This window comes from Macrobrachium rosenbergii, chromosome 8, assembly GCF_040412425.1.
Source record: "Macrobrachium rosenbergii isolate ZJJX-2024 chromosome 8, ASM4041242v1, whole genome shotgun sequence".
NCBI classification, from domain to species: domain Eukaryota; kingdom Metazoa; phylum Arthropoda; class Malacostraca; order Decapoda; family Palaemonidae; genus Macrobrachium; species Macrobrachium rosenbergii.
This window is the reverse complement of record NC_089748.1, coordinates 72,864,385-72,880,106: the sequence shown is the minus strand read 5'-3', so window position 1 is coordinate 72,880,106 and position 15,722 is coordinate 72,864,385. Positions and strand designations below refer to the sequence as shown.

The window sequence follows — 15,722 nt, the reverse complement described above, 5'->3', positions numbered from 1 at the left end:
GAAAATGGTGGAACCATTTCCTTGAATGGCATTAGACAACAAATACTTTATTTTATTAAATAAGCTAATCCAGATTCTATCCCCAGGTCCATGATATCTGGGCTGTAGCCACCTCAGTTAATTATTTCCAACACATGAATTTTGAGGAAATTAAAAATATAATGGCTGGAAATCCCTAGAGTCTTTAAACGTCATTATCTCAAATCCTTGGAGGCTTTGAAGTTTTTCTGCTGTCGCTGCAGGGAACATTGTTTCCCCAGAGTCAGCATAATATTGTTTTATAATATTTTATTGTTGGTAAATTGTAATTGTAATTGTTTTGTATTTTGCTTGCCCTACCAGTTGGTACCTCACCTACCTGCCTCGCTTGTATTCCCGTCCTTCCTATCTTGTTATCTGGTTTGGGTTGCTTCTCAATCCATACCTGGCTTTGCTTTATCACCTTAGTTGTTAAGCTTTCACTAAATATTGTTTTATAGGTGATGGTTACTAGTTTGTTTATTAATCTTAAGATTGTAACCACATTTTTTTGCATTAATTAAGTCAGTTATAATCCTTTTGTACTAATTTATTTTTATATTTGCTTTTCTGGATTAGTAAAAGCATATTCAAAATAAAAAATTTTATTTTATCCTTATTACATTAACCCTTTTTTAAATTTACAAGCTTCTTTGGTCACTTCTCTGCTACTATTTCACTCAGCGACACAGGACAAGCCCAGAAAAGGGATTTTGACAAAGGAAAATCTATTTCTGGTGAAGGCCTGTGTCGCTCAGTGAACCCTTCCCTCTCTATATTTCCCCACCTGATCTAGCCAAAAAAGCTTGGGTGCTATTTCAGGATGGTGCATTGTGGGTAGAATTAGTAGTAGCGGTGGTGGGACAGAGTAGATCGGCACCTCTTAGGCAGAGGGGTTTTGGTGAGGAGGAGTCTATTGGGTTAAGTGTCTGTGGTAGTGGCTTCCACTCGGCTCCTAGATGACATACCGACATCCTATAAGGATGTATCGATCCAGAGGTAGTAACTCTGGCATCCTATTGGCTTTTTTCTCTGGTATATCTAGCAATACTTATACCTAGAAATGTGTGCTGTAAAGGGACATTTCACTGAGCGACACAGGCCTTCACCCAGAAATAGATTTTTCCTTTGTCAAAATCCCTTATATATCTTTTGAGGTCAAGTGCCTTGCTATCAAAACCGTCATGGCATACAAGGCAGCGCTGTTGGAACCCTTGCTTTAGTATTTTGGAACTGATTTTAATGCAGTATAGAAATTCTTAATTCCTTTCTCCAGTCTTTTGCCCTGCAAAGGCCAGCTCCTGCAAGGCTTCCCATTACAAAGTCCCTGAATAAGGTTCTTAGACTCCTGTCATCCCCTCAGTTCAGTGAGCCCAATACAACTACAACTCAGATGTTCCAAAAAGCAGTCTTCTTGACCATTTTGGCATCAGGAGCTTGGTTTGTGTACTGGGCCCTCTTAGACAGGGACAGTGTTTCATCTCTCACGCCTAGTTGTCATTTACTGTTGTCTTGTGTCCTATCATTCTTGGCCAAGAGTGAGGACCTTTTAAAGGGAAAATCCCATTTTCTGATGAGGATGAGTATATATCGGTTTTTAAAGTGTAATTATTATTTTATTTTTATTTTTCTGCATTAGTGAGTAGTATGGGCATTATTCATTTACAAAATGTATAAGAAGCACATTTAATTTTATAAGATGGTTCCATAACAAAACATTCTTTATGTTTTGAAGTGAAACTGTGTGTGTTGTGACGTCACAGGATGCAATACGCTGCTGCAGGGGGGTGCAAAATCTAAACAAGTTTGAACCAGTGACGCTTTTCGGTGTGGGCTGGTATACAGAGCTCTCTTTGTTAGGTTGTCGGTTGTAGGTTGTAAGTTAGTTTGTGTTTGTGGGGATTTTTTTTTGTGGTCTTAAGCTGGATTATACAGGAAGAGGAACATGAACAGGTGGGTGGATTGCATGATTGTAGCATTTTTGACAAGTTAGGCTAGGAGAAGATTCAAAGGGAACTAAGTATTTTGGGTAAAACATAATGCCTGGTTCAAGCATTCAGGGTTTACTTAAATGTCATGGCAAACACCCTAGATGGTCCTCTTTTTCCTACACCCTAGCACAAACAAGCCACTCTCTGTACATGGACAGAGAATTATTTTAGTGTCCCTTATTGAAAAGGCAGACCCTTACTCCTTTCCTAAGTTGCATGACATCCAAAAGGTGAGTACCTGTACATCGTTAATTTTCTATGGAAATGTTTCTTTCAAAGAATTCTCCAAGTTTAAGGGGTGGTTATTAGGTGCAGTATTCCTGTAACAGGGAAGGGCCAGTACCCTGCGGCCAGACCCGACATAATTAGATAAGTCACCTTAGATTCACAAGGGATAATACATATACTATAGGTTCATGTGTTTCTTGTTCTTTATTACCAAACCCCAATGGGTATCTGGAATTAAGAAAACAGTTGATAACTTGTGACTTTACCATGGATAAAAATTCCTGAAATATTGCCATGAGAGTAGTGGTCATGCTGAGATATTGCCAGGGAAGGCACAATAATCCTACTGCCAGACCCAACATTAGGTAAGTCACCTTGGAACCACAAAGCTGGATGTTCTGAGACAAAGCTATTTGTCTCAGAACATCCAACTTTGTGGTTCCAAATAGCTTTGTTTACCCAACTCTTAGAATGTTTAACAGTAACTGTTTCTGAGCTCATATGCATGTTACTGTGTACCTATGTAATATCTGCTACATATATCTAATTGCCACATATATTTTATCCTAGTGAAAATGATACCAGACCTAGGATTTTTTGTTGTGGGAAACGGTACTTCCAAACATTTCCCTCATGTTTCAGTGTAATCTGGAAATGCTTCAACTTCACACATGGAGGCTATCCAGTGGGAAATAAGAGGAAGAGGCTCTTCTGCAGACACAGCTGAAGCCAGTGCCAGATCTCTCAGAACCTCAATCACCAACTTCTGCCAGGCAAAATAACAAAGAAAAACTAATGAGGTTAAACAATTAAAACTATGAAATGAGATTCTAAAGTGAACCTGCTCAATAAAAATGCATTAATCTTTGTTTTAACATTTGAAGTTTCCATGATTCAACTATGTGACTAGGATGATTATTCCATAATGTGGTCACAATTGGAACAAAACTTCTTGATAAGTGTGGTATTGAACCTTACAAAAGAAAGTCAAGATTGTTAGAATTAACTGAATTTCTGGTGGTACATATTGGATTGTATAAGTTACGGAAGGCTAGAATGCAATGGATGACCGGAATTATGAAAAATTGTAAAAATTATGCTTAGTAAAATAATTACAGAAATGTTATTAGTGTCATGGGAAAAATATTGATCCAGCCAAATAGCAGACTTTTCTGTTATATAGACATCAGTAGAAGCTGTCAATCTCTGCCATTTTATGGGTGATAACTCTAACTCAGTTATCTTAGCAGTTTGGGGAGCCATGGAAGTCTGTCAAGCTCCCCATCTGGTATTTATTTCTGGGTTTAAAAAGCATTACAGAGCACTTTAGGAACCTTTGAAGGAAGTATTAAAAGATTGGACTATAAAGATAGCATATCTGCTGGCATTTGAGTCTTCAAAGACAGTTAGTAAACTGTATGCCTTTTTTAAAAAAAAACATTGAATTAGTCTTCTATTGGTCTCCATTGTGGAGATGCTAACCAACTTTTCAAAAGATTACAAAGAAGCTTCACTCTTGAATAGAAGTATTTGCACTCATTTGGAATGTTAGTATGTGTGTGACAGGCTATTCATTCTGGGGGAATGGGTAAGGGATTTCTCATCCTCTTTCTCTTTTACCTATTTCCTTTCCTTCTAGGAAATATAGAAGTCTGGTATCATCAGTTAACATGTCTCCCCCTTTATGAAATATGGAAGACTATGGTTTAGTCATTACCTACACAAATGTAATCTTGTATGACTCAAAAGGGGTCCTTTGTTATGTAAGAAGTCTTCAGGCTTTAGAAGATGTGTCTTTAGGATCCTTGACTAGTTTCTATACCCAAGAGCTCACCTATGAGGATTCTGCAGGTAACGTTTAGTAGTGTGTGACTCTTTGCAGCTCACCTAACCTCCCAAATTGTTATTCGGGCTGGATATGAGTGATGTTTCTGGAATAAAACAAATAAAGTTTTTACATTAGTGTTGCTCTTCTGAGATTTTGCTGTTTTTTGGAATTAAACAAATAAAGTTTTTACATTAGTGTTGCTCTTCTGAGGTTTTGCCGTTTATTTAACAAGATAAGAGCCACATGTCCTGGACATTTCAAGACCACCAATGTTAGCTAGATTTGAAAGATGGGGTTATACTCTAAAAGTTGACTTTTTGTGTTAAGAAATTGAAATTTTTTTATATAGTTTATGACCATCTTTCAATATTGATTTATATAATATCGTTGTGTCATGTGATGAAATTATGTAAAAGTGATTTTGCTTTTGCTGTGCATCATTACATGATTTTTCTTTATTGTTAATCAAGCCAGTCTTGATAGTGTTGATATTCTGTGACATATTCACTGCTGTATGTTGAAAATTAATATAATTGACTGAATCATGCATACTCTTCATTTTATTTCACAGATAAAACAAATAAGGGATCAGTAAGAAAATGCTCCTGGGAGGTAATAATTTTGTTCTTCTTATTACTTAGTATACTAGTAAGGGTGAGGCTTCTCATTGTTTGGAATTTGTTGTTTCCTTGTAGTTCAAGCATTTTATAAGAACGTAGCATTGGAAACTATGCATTGCTTTTCCATACAAAAAAATAACTTTTTATATAAAAAAATTATTATTGTTGCTGTATGTCTAGTTTGTCCTAAACATTAGTTATTATTCATGTGCTTATTTTACTGTAAACTGTATTTCAAAAGCTATGAAATATTTTACTGTTTTTTAGCGAGGTTGTACACTTACCATTTTTTATCTGACAAAATCATACTGTATGTTTTATTTACAGTTTGGAGTCTGACTTAAAAACTGGTATAGTTATGTTGCTTGAATGCCAGAAGATATTTTACATTTATCTAACGAAATTGTAGTATTAGAAATTTTATATTCGATCAGTTAGGATTTTGAATTTTAAAGATGTGATTTGATTATTATATTATGCATAATGTATAATATATTTAAGCTAGAACTAAAACTTTTCAAAAGTTCAGAATCCTGATTAGATGGCCGAAGAGATTCCTTGTAGGACAGCCCCTCATTTTACCTGCCCTGAATCATTTCATAGGTAAGGGTAAGGTTTTTTTTTAATATTGTGGTTAAGTACAGTAACCTATTTTATATTGTGTAGTGTACATTTGAGATGTTCATTTTGCATCAAATTTTCTTTTGTCATAATTCCTTTATATCATTATTTAGCACTGATTGCTTACTTCTAAGCTCCTTTTATTCTTATGTTTAATATTTTTATATATTCTTCATTATTCATTATATGTGAATTACCAAGTAGTTGTGTTTGACCTATTTTCCTTTTCTTTATCTCATTGCAACAGCTGTAAGCTTCTTGTTAAGATACATGGTAAGCAAGCTTGATTAGGGTAGCTGTAGTTTTTTTCATAACTCATTGTGTACTTCAGGTTCTACTTTTGCAACACAAAACTTGTATTGAGTTCATTCCATTCTCTTATGCACTTTCTACTTGAATTCACTCTGATTTTTTCTTGATGCTGTTGTAAGTAATAGTTCTCCCTTCTCAGTGAGCACTGAAACCACCTCAACACTCTCTGGACTTGTCTATCCCCAGCTTCCTCATTAGTAATGGGAGCTTTCAAATGCCCTGGGTATGAATCTGAATAGATAAATAGATACATAGTTCAGTCATTCTCTCTCTCTCTCTCTCTCTCTCTCTCTCTCTCTCTCTCTCTCTCTCTCTCTCTCTCTCTCTCTCTCTCTGAGGAAAAGATAGTACTAATTTGAGTCTCTTTAACCAATTGGTATTATCACATGTGCACACTGTTTGTGTGTGTGTGTGTGTGTGTGTTTATAGTGTTTTAAAAATGCTAGTAAAGGTAATACATCTTTAGAAGACAAAAAACAAACAAATTTTTTTGTTGTCTGTCGCTTAAATAGAAATGGATTAACATTCCTTGAGAGATTAAAGAGATGAGCTCTCTCTCTCTCTCTCTCTTTTGCCCGTTCCAGTGCAGGGCTGGCTTAATATAAATTAGAGGTAAGTCTTTGTTTTGGCTAGAAGGGTATGTATGTATTTTTAAGGGACTAATGTTTAAGATGACTTTGAAATGATATTAATAATATAATTTCAAAGATTAATATAGTAATAGGATAATAATTTAAGGTATATTTGATGTAGGATGATACTTTAAGTATACATTTGGTATTTGAACTTTCAAGACAGGCATTTAGAAGCTCTTTTAGGGGGGGTTTCTAAGTATTTACGGATTTTAACTATTTGCGGGGGCGTCTGGAATGCAATCCCCCTGCTAATATGGAAGGTTTACTGTATCCCTGTGTCCTGTCTAAGCAAGGAATGACAATGATGGGATGCCTACCAGAAATTTGTATTTTCACTAAAATGTCAGCTCCAACAAAAAAAAAACTATTTAGTGTCTCATTACTTCACTTGAAAAATTTTATCAGTGTGTGCTAAAAGTATGATGACCTGCCTTGAAGATGCAAAAGTCATGCAAGCAGGGAAGGGAATGATTCCTGTAACCTCCTGTGTGGGATGACAAAGTGGTAGGGGCAACCAAGCATGAGTGAGCCACTGATCTGGGTTTTACTGTATACAGTATATATATATATATATATATATATATATATATATATATATATATATATATATATATATATATATATATATATATATATATATATATATATATATATATATATATATATATATATACACACACACACACACACACACACACACACACACACACACACACACACACACACAGCGACAATAATCAGTAATCAGCGCCGAAAATCGCTGATTTCCACTTATTGGTGCCGATGCATACCTAACAGAGGCGTTGATAACCGAAAATCGGCGCTTTTCGGTGCCAATAAACTCTGAAATCGCGATTTTCAGTTAGTGGCGATTACCGGTTATCATCGCACCCCAGAACCGAACTTCATAATAACTAAGGACTGCGTATATATATATATATATATATATATATATATATATATATATATATATATATATATATATATATATATATATATATATATATATATATATATATATATATATATATATATATATATATATATATATAATGGCATATAAGTGTCATTGATATTTGGTGTGAGATGAAAATACTAATTATGATAATTATTCTTATTTATCTTTAATCGAGCAATCTCTTTCCATTTCATTCATGGTTGTTATTCGTTTTCTTACTACATTGTAGTATCTGCGTTAAAATTCAGTAACAGAGATATTCTGCTTTATCCAGTGCCTGCCCATTCACCATAACATGACCCTCTCCTTTCTTGCTGTATTATTAACTTGTATATATGTATGCCATCAAAAATGCTTCACACCATTTAAATTTTTCTGTCCTGAGCATATCTTGTGATACCATTTTGTGTTCAGAATTGCATTCACCCAATTCTTAACCTTTGTATGTCCAATATGCACAGTTATTAGCATGTATTGATAAACTGTTCCCTTCATTACACAAATATACTTTAAAGAACTTGCCTTAATTTGAGGAACATTAGGTTTAGGGTGAAGAGTGGAATGTATCCTACTGCAGCGGGCTGCTAGGACTCTTGACCATTACAATGAGCTCCAGTATTCATATAAGGTCATTAAGGTTCAGCCAGGAATCCCTCAGAACCTTAGGTTTTCATTATTAATACAGTCCAACATTTTAGATTTGGCACTCCGTGGTCCAGCAATTCCCATGATCCAATACCTTTTTTAATCAGCTGCCATTAGTTCTTGAGCAGCTACGAAGGTGGTGCCACACGTCATTTCAGTTTTTGGATTTCTTTGGATTTCAGAACTGAAGCTTGCTCTGTAAACACACAAGAACAGTTCATGTCCAACTAAAACATTGTGAACTCAAAAACATACAGCATACAAGAGAACTGTAATTTGTGTAAATACTTGTATCATGCGACCATTAAAATTTCGCCCAGAAACATGATTTCATCATATACATCGTGTATAATGCAAGATGTATTTTCAGTGGATTACACTAGGCTAAACTTTCTATGCTGTCTCAGTTTTGGTAGATACCATTGATAATGTATATAAGAGGTAGTTTTTAACTAATAAATAGGCCTAGAAGCAAGAGTTAATTAGGTTAAATTCAAATCTTCACACATTTAATCAGACTTACCAACCTTGTGACTTGTCTAAGAATTCATTACTATTTCTTGTAATTAACTACCACATACTACTGCATGCAAGAAACTGCATAAACAACAGCAAGTACTGACATAAGCAGTCATATTGAGAAACATCTGTTTGCCAGTGTCAGTTACTATAACTAACACACATATTAAGGGTTACGTCACAGTTGTCGACTTGTTAAAAATTTGCTAATTTTCAATGGTGACTGTCATAAATAAAAATAAAATAAATTTTTATTCATCATTCGCACAATGGAGAGGAAAGCTTTATGAAAGTATGCCACTAAATTTACAGTTGTTAGCTGCAGCTGGAGAAACGTATATGTGCAGGCCACTAAATGTTTTTGAAGAGGCAAAAGCAACATCTGATACTGGTGAAATCACACGTTTACATCATTTAATTTACTGAATTTATGAGTAAAAAAGTTGCATTTTTAAACTCAGCATTGATAGTTTACAAATATAACAAATCTCCAAAATGCGTTTTATTTAGCAGCTACAGGCAGCCCCCGGGTATTGGCGGGATCAGTGATCTGCATTTCGGGTTTACAGCCCTTGTCAAATATTTTCATAACTAGGGTTAACAGCATCATTGTCTAGTTATCGACAGCTTAAGCGCTGTGAGACAATCATAAAATACAGAAATAACGAAATGCGTCTTTTCCATGGATCTTTTAAAAAGTTTTGCTATATTTCACTGTATCCAATATTGTATGTATTCTCATATTACTATTGTATTGTAAAATACAGAGAAAGCGATCAATGTTTTGGTTTGGACTTTGGAAATCAGCCGAGGGATAATTACGAGGTAAGTTTGTCTTGCCGTATGTAACTCAATTCAGAGTGATTTTCTTGCTTATAGTTAGTGTAAATGAATCTCTAGAAACTGTTTATATGGGACAAGGTTATTTTTTATACGAAGTGTTTTTAAGTCAAAATATAACTTAAATACGTTTCATTGTGAACTAAATTTTTTTTTTTTTTTTTTTTTAGATGGCATTGGGGCATGTTGTTGTGTAAAAAATTAACAGATTCTGTTTGCTTTTACTTGATTTCATCTTCATACAAGCTTTACGTATTTATCTTTTATCGGCGTGAAAACAACAGTGAAATGTGTTCTTTCATGGCCAGTAGTCCCAATTAGAGCTAAAAGATTGTTTGAGTCGCTGAATATAAATATACAAGTGCCTGTAATAGTAAAATCACCTCCTCTCTGGACAATGAATAAAACGAGAATTTGCACACACCTCAAGTATTTATCAAAAAGTAACTCATATACAACAGAACACCATAGACAGCATACAATAGAGCATATAAACCGAAAAGGTCCACATTATGCAATATATACAGATGGATCTAAATCAGAACACGGAGTAGGATATGCTGCAGTGTCCCAAGACAAAACTTATCAGTTCTCCCTGCCCAATAATGCTTCTGTATTTACAGCAGAATTGTATGGAATTGCATCAGCTATAAAAATAATTAAAGAATCATCATTCAATAATTTTGTGATTTTCAGTGATTCAAGAAGCGCTATAGAAGCTATTCAAAGTTACAAATCAAATAATAATATAGTACAACAAATTAAATTATATCTCCATAAATTATATAATAATGGAAAAAATGAAGAAATATGTTGGATCCCTGCGCATGTAGGGATCAAAGGAAATGAAGAAGCAGACAAAGCAGCTAAAGCAGCAACTCACATGACAAGATCAAATGTGAATATCCCTGTTACAGATTATGTAACTCACATAAAAATGGGTATCATAAATAAATGGCAGCATATATGGGATGAAGAACCTGAAAGTAATAAACTGAAAGAATTAAAACCTAATGTTAAAAAATGGAGTTCATCATATCAGAGAGAGAGACACGCACAAGTAATTTTAACACGCCTCAGAATAGGCCATACTCGTCTGACACATGGGCACTTAATGAGCAGCCCACATGGCCCGGCTCCCGAGTGCTCAGAATGCAGAGTAATAATAACAGTCAGACATGTGTTATGTGAATGTTCAAAGTATGACCGACAACGAATGTCTACTTTTGGAAATAGGTCAGTGAAAGAAATTTTGTCAGAATCTTTCACATTTTCAATCATTCAATTATGATGTTCTTGAAGAACTGTAATTTAATTAACAAAATATAAAAATAAGTAAATAATAAAAATATGAAAATCCTTTTAACATTTGAATTTTACAAAAAGGAATTTTTAAATTTTGTTTAATTTATATTCTGAATTTTAATATACCGTTTTAGTATGTATGTAACGAAGTCTGAGTAAATGTATTTATTGTATGAGAGCATGTTCCTATGTGCAGTTTTTAATTTCATTTTAATCCATTCATCTTAGTATTGGATGATCTATTGGGTCCTAGCGCTTGACTTCAGGCCTAGACCTAGTATTTTAATCAAATCCTTCGGGCCAGCCCTATGAGAGCTGAAAGTCAGCTCAGTGGTCTGGTTAAACTACTTTAATAATAATAATAATAGTAGTTTTGATTAAAGTATTTTTTCTCCACTGTTATTTACGGTAGTTTCATCCATGTTGCTGATGCATGATAATTTAGTCATTAGCAGTTTGAACATTGTTTTCTCAGCTTCAGTTACAACTTGCAGTTTAAATTTAGCACTGTGTTTCCTTGCCAATCTTTTCTCCATAGGAAATAAAGGTATAATGTAAAAATATATCGGTTCTATTCCACTTAATGCCATTTGTAACATAACCACAGTAATTTTTTACTCTTCTTCAATGGTTGAAATGCAAGCAAAACAGCTGTTGTTATCCAATTCAGTTGTTCGCAGCAAAACAACTATTTTCATTCAGTTGTTTATGGTTGTACGCGTTTAATCAACGATTATAACATTACTAATGATACTTTTATCATTCTGTTTTACTCTTTTAACTATACTAGAAGATGGGATAAATAAAGAGATGAAGGAAAAGAGTTAGTCTATTGTAATTTGGTATCTCAAAAAAGGAACTTGCATGATACACGATACGTTCTTGCTGCTTGATACTTTGTCACCTTAGCTTATGTTTTTTTTAATTTACTTTGGCTCCCAAATGTGAGAATGCTGTGTCCGATGGAAGTGCCACTAAGAAGAGGAGGACAGTATCAATGGAGATGAAATATGACATCATTAAGTGTTCTGAAAAAGGTGAGACGTCTTTTTTTATCTAGGCCAAGGGTTACCTGTAAGTTCATCAAATCTGGCATTAAAAATTTGTAGAACTACCATGCAGACCATAGTAAAGGATTAGGCAAATGAAATTCCACATTTTTATTAAAGGGTTATTACATATTAGGGTAAAATATCTGGCCATCACACGGTCTAGGGTGCTGTAAGGAGGATTGCGGTGCCTGTAGACTTTGAATTTCGGTTATTGGTGTTCTTTGGTTATCGTCAAGCCACCAGGAACGGAACCCCCGCCAATAACCGTAGGCTGCCTGTGATGATGTTGGTAAAATGCAATCAGCTGATTATTTTAAGAATGTAAACGTTACCAGAATGCAAATGGCGCCTGATCACTATGTTCATAAATTATAATACGATAATATGACAATAATGCATGAAATATAGTTGCATACAGTATGTTAAACAATATTTTTATTAAAATTATTCTTAATACAACTGTATTTTTTAACTTTTGCAAATGGACATGTCAGTGTAATAACTTAACCCAGGACCAATAGTCTCTCTCTCTCTCTCTCTCTCTCTCTCTCTCTCTCTCTCTCTCTCTCTCTCTCTCTCTCTCTCTCTCTCTCTCTCTCTCTCTCTCTCTCTCTCTGGAAAACATTCTCTCTCTCTCTCTCAGAATCTCTCAATCTCTCTGATAAAGTGGTTTAATCTCAAGCAAAGGCGTAAGCTTTCCGGGGAGATGCCCATGGAGCAGGCCAGAATTTTCATAAGGAACTAAACCTAATGAATTGCAGTGATTACAGTAATCATAGCATGTTCTACTTTTGATAACACAGAGATATATATGTGGAATGAGTTGGCAAGACTGTTTACAAAGGTATTTTTTAGGGGTGAGCTCTGCCATCCAGGATTTTCTATGGTACAACAGTCTCCTGGTCTCAGAGTGCTGGTTAAAGTGGTCAGAGTGTACACAACTTCATCATCATCACTATTATTCCTATGCAGTTGGAAAGAGAAAGGTGAAGGGACTGGGTTGGTTAGTAAATCCTCTGGTGATGGTAGGAAAAATTTGTTGGTGAGCTGCTGCATGACCTTAACCATCCCTTAACCCTTAAACGCCGACTGGATGTATCGTACGTTGACTAAAATTGTCTGTCGGGTGCCGAGGGATGTTGGGAGTTCACAAATCACGCTGTTGTTTTGTTTACAAGCGTTACCAAGCCGCGCATGCGCGAATTTCTTTCTTCTCGCACTACAGAGCATCAGCGACGCATCTCAGAAACTCTTTCGTCACGTTGTCGTAATTTTTGCACCGTTTTATATTAGCCCTTACATAAAGTTTTATATATGAAAATGTGCACAATTTCATGTTGAGTACAACAAACAACAACCCATGGTTGTAGCTTTTATAAGTTTTGAAATATTTTTATATAAATCATGATGTGCCAAAATTTCAACCCTCGGTCAACTTGAAATGGTCGAAAAACGCAATTGTAAGCTAAAACCCTTACATTCGAGTAATATTCAATCATTTACCTTCATTTTGCAACAAATTGGAAGTCTCTAGCACAATATTTTGATTTATGGTAAATTTTTTATAAAAACTGTTTCCTTACATCCACGCGGTAACTCAGTCAAAAATCTCTGAAATTCTTTCTTCACTTTGTCATAATTTTTGCACCATTTTATATTAGCCGTTACATAAAGTTTTATATATGAAAATGTGTGCAATTTCATGTAAAATACAACGAAAAACAACCCATGGTTGTAGCTTTTATCAGTTTTGAAATATTTTCATATAAATTACGATAAGTGCCAAAATTTCAACCTTCGGTCAACTTTGACTCGACCGAAATGGTCGAAAAATGCAATTGTAAGCTAAAACTCTTACATTCTAGCAATATTCAATCATTTACCTTCATTTTGCAACAAATTGGAAGTCTCTAGCACAATATTTTGATTTATGGTGAATTTTTGAAAAAACTTTCCTTACATCTGCGCAGTAACTCTGCTGAAAATCTCAGAAATTCTTTCGTCACTTTGTTGTAATGTTTGTGCCGTTGTATATTAGCCCTTACATAAAGTTTTATATATGAAAATGTGTGCAATTTCATGTAGAATACAACAAAAAATAACTCATGGTTGTAGCTTTTATCAGTTTTTAAATATTTTCATATAAATCACGATGTGCCAAAATTTCAACCTTCGGGCAACTTTGACTCGACCGAAATGGTAGAAAAATGCAATTGTAAGCTAAAACTCTTACATTCTAGTAACATTCAATCATTTTGCAACAAACGGAAAGTCTCTAGCACAATATTTTGATTTATGGTGAATTTTTGAAAAACTTTTTCTTTCCCTCCGCGCGCGGTAACTCCTGAAAATCTCAGAATTTCTTTAGTCACATTGTCGCAATTTTCGCACCGTTTTATATTAGGCCTTACATAAAATGTTATACATGAAAATGTGCCCAATATCATGTGGAATACAACAAAAAATAACTCATGGTTGTAGCTTTTATCAGTTTTGAAATATTTTCATATAAATCACGATAAATAGAAAAAATTCAATCTTCGGTCAACTTTAACTCGACCGAAATGGTGGAAAACTGCAATTGTAAGCTACAACACTTACACCTAGTAATATTCAGTCAATTACCTTCATTTTACAACAAACGGGAAGTCTCTAGCACAATATTTCAGTTTATGGTGAATTTTAGAAAAAAAAACTTGTTTTTACGTCCGCTCGTTACGAATTCATGCATCATTTTGTGATATTTTCTCTGTGTTGCTTTGATCGTTTTACAGTTTGTTATATACCAAAATCATTGATCGTTTTACAATTTTTTATATACCAAAATCATCACAATTTAGTGTACAATACAACGAAAAAAAAAAAAACTCATTAGCTTTAACCGTTTTGCTCAGTGCGTGATTTGTATACAATTATATATGAAATTTTTTTTTTTTTCACTGTCATATATTCCAATAATTATATATGATAGTGATATTTTTTTCATTTCTGATAGTTGCATACTAAACTTCAGGCAATGACAAAAAAAGGAGCCAAAAATGAACTCTTAATCTTAAAAACTAAGCATGCTGTGATTTTTTGAAAAAAACTTTTTTTCCGCTACGGCGCTAACTCCCTAACGCTGCCGGCATACAACAGACACTTTTGTAAATAGAGGCTCGGCGTTTAAGGGTTAAATACTTCTTGAAAATGAACTCCAACTATCCCATATGTTTTCCTATACAAGCATGAAAATATGTTTGTTTCAGTATAGCAAATGTGCCATTCTTAACCTTATTTAAAAATAGAGTAAATTTTTATTTCTTGTTCAAAGATAAATTTGATTTGTCTTAAAAGCTCATTATAGCTAATCTTATGAGAAAAAGTGTGCATCCAATCTTCAAGAATCAACATTAAGAATTTCTAGAACTTCATATCCAATTTCCTTGGTGATATTTTTACCACAGACACTGCAGGAGTTTGTGAACCTGTTGGAGGACAACCATCTCATGGTGGTCTTCAAAGTATTACACAAAGTTCTTATAAATGGTTGCCAGACAGTTTGTCTTGCTATAGAAACTTACTCCTTAGAGCTGTTTCATGATTCATTTTCTGCAGCTGGGTTTCGTTAGTTGCTGGAAGGTTGCGTTTATTTTGGACAGCTTCCAGGTACCTGTTACAGATGAGGTTCTCCATGACTGTCAGTGGTAGTAGCTGGAGGAAAATTTTATGCGGGTTCTTCATGTTCTGCAAGTTCCAGTTTTCTGATGTTCATGGACACATTAGTGAAGGGCAGGAAAGCCCACCTGCTGGGTTCTCAGATGAAGGGTTGTTTTATTCTACAGGTTGGTCCAAGAAATGAGACTGACTGCCTTCATGTCATCCACAGTTTACAGCAACGTCAGTAATGACTCTGAGAACAAGAGTCCTCGCAGGTTTTTTTAATGCGGTTTGGATGTGAATACTCTAATTTAAGTTCAGCTACATGAAGTTGCTGGTCTACTTTTGTGAATTCTATCTTTTTGATGTCTGGTAAATATATATATATATGGATGTGTATTCTTTGGGACCAGGTTTTAAATTTTAGAGGACATAAGGAAATCATCTTCCTCTACCTCTTGATTATTTTACTTAGTCTTCATTCCTGTGGCATCCTGTTATTTGCTCTGGA

At 34.6% G+C, this 15,722-nt stretch overlaps 1 protein-coding gene across 4 annotated transcripts in view; it reads left to right on the top strand.

The window, feature by feature from the left end:
• LOC136840991 (uncharacterized) overlaps window positions 1-5,509 on the top strand; it is a 126,094-nt gene extending 120,585 nt beyond the window's left edge. For 2 of the 4 annotated variants that reach the window (XM_067108006.1, XM_067108007.1), the window contains exon 5: window positions 2,880-3,055. In XM_067108006.1, the coding sequence (XP_066964107.1) occupies window positions 2,880-2,933 (54 nt within the window). In that variant the 3' untranslated portion in view covers window positions 2,934-3,055. Of the gene's footprint in view, window positions 1-2,879; window positions 3,056-4,636 lie in introns of those variants that run through there. The other 2 variants (XM_067108008.1, XM_067108009.1) reach the window with 2 other exon arrangements.
• Window positions 5,510-15,722: the final 10,213 nt, after the last annotated feature.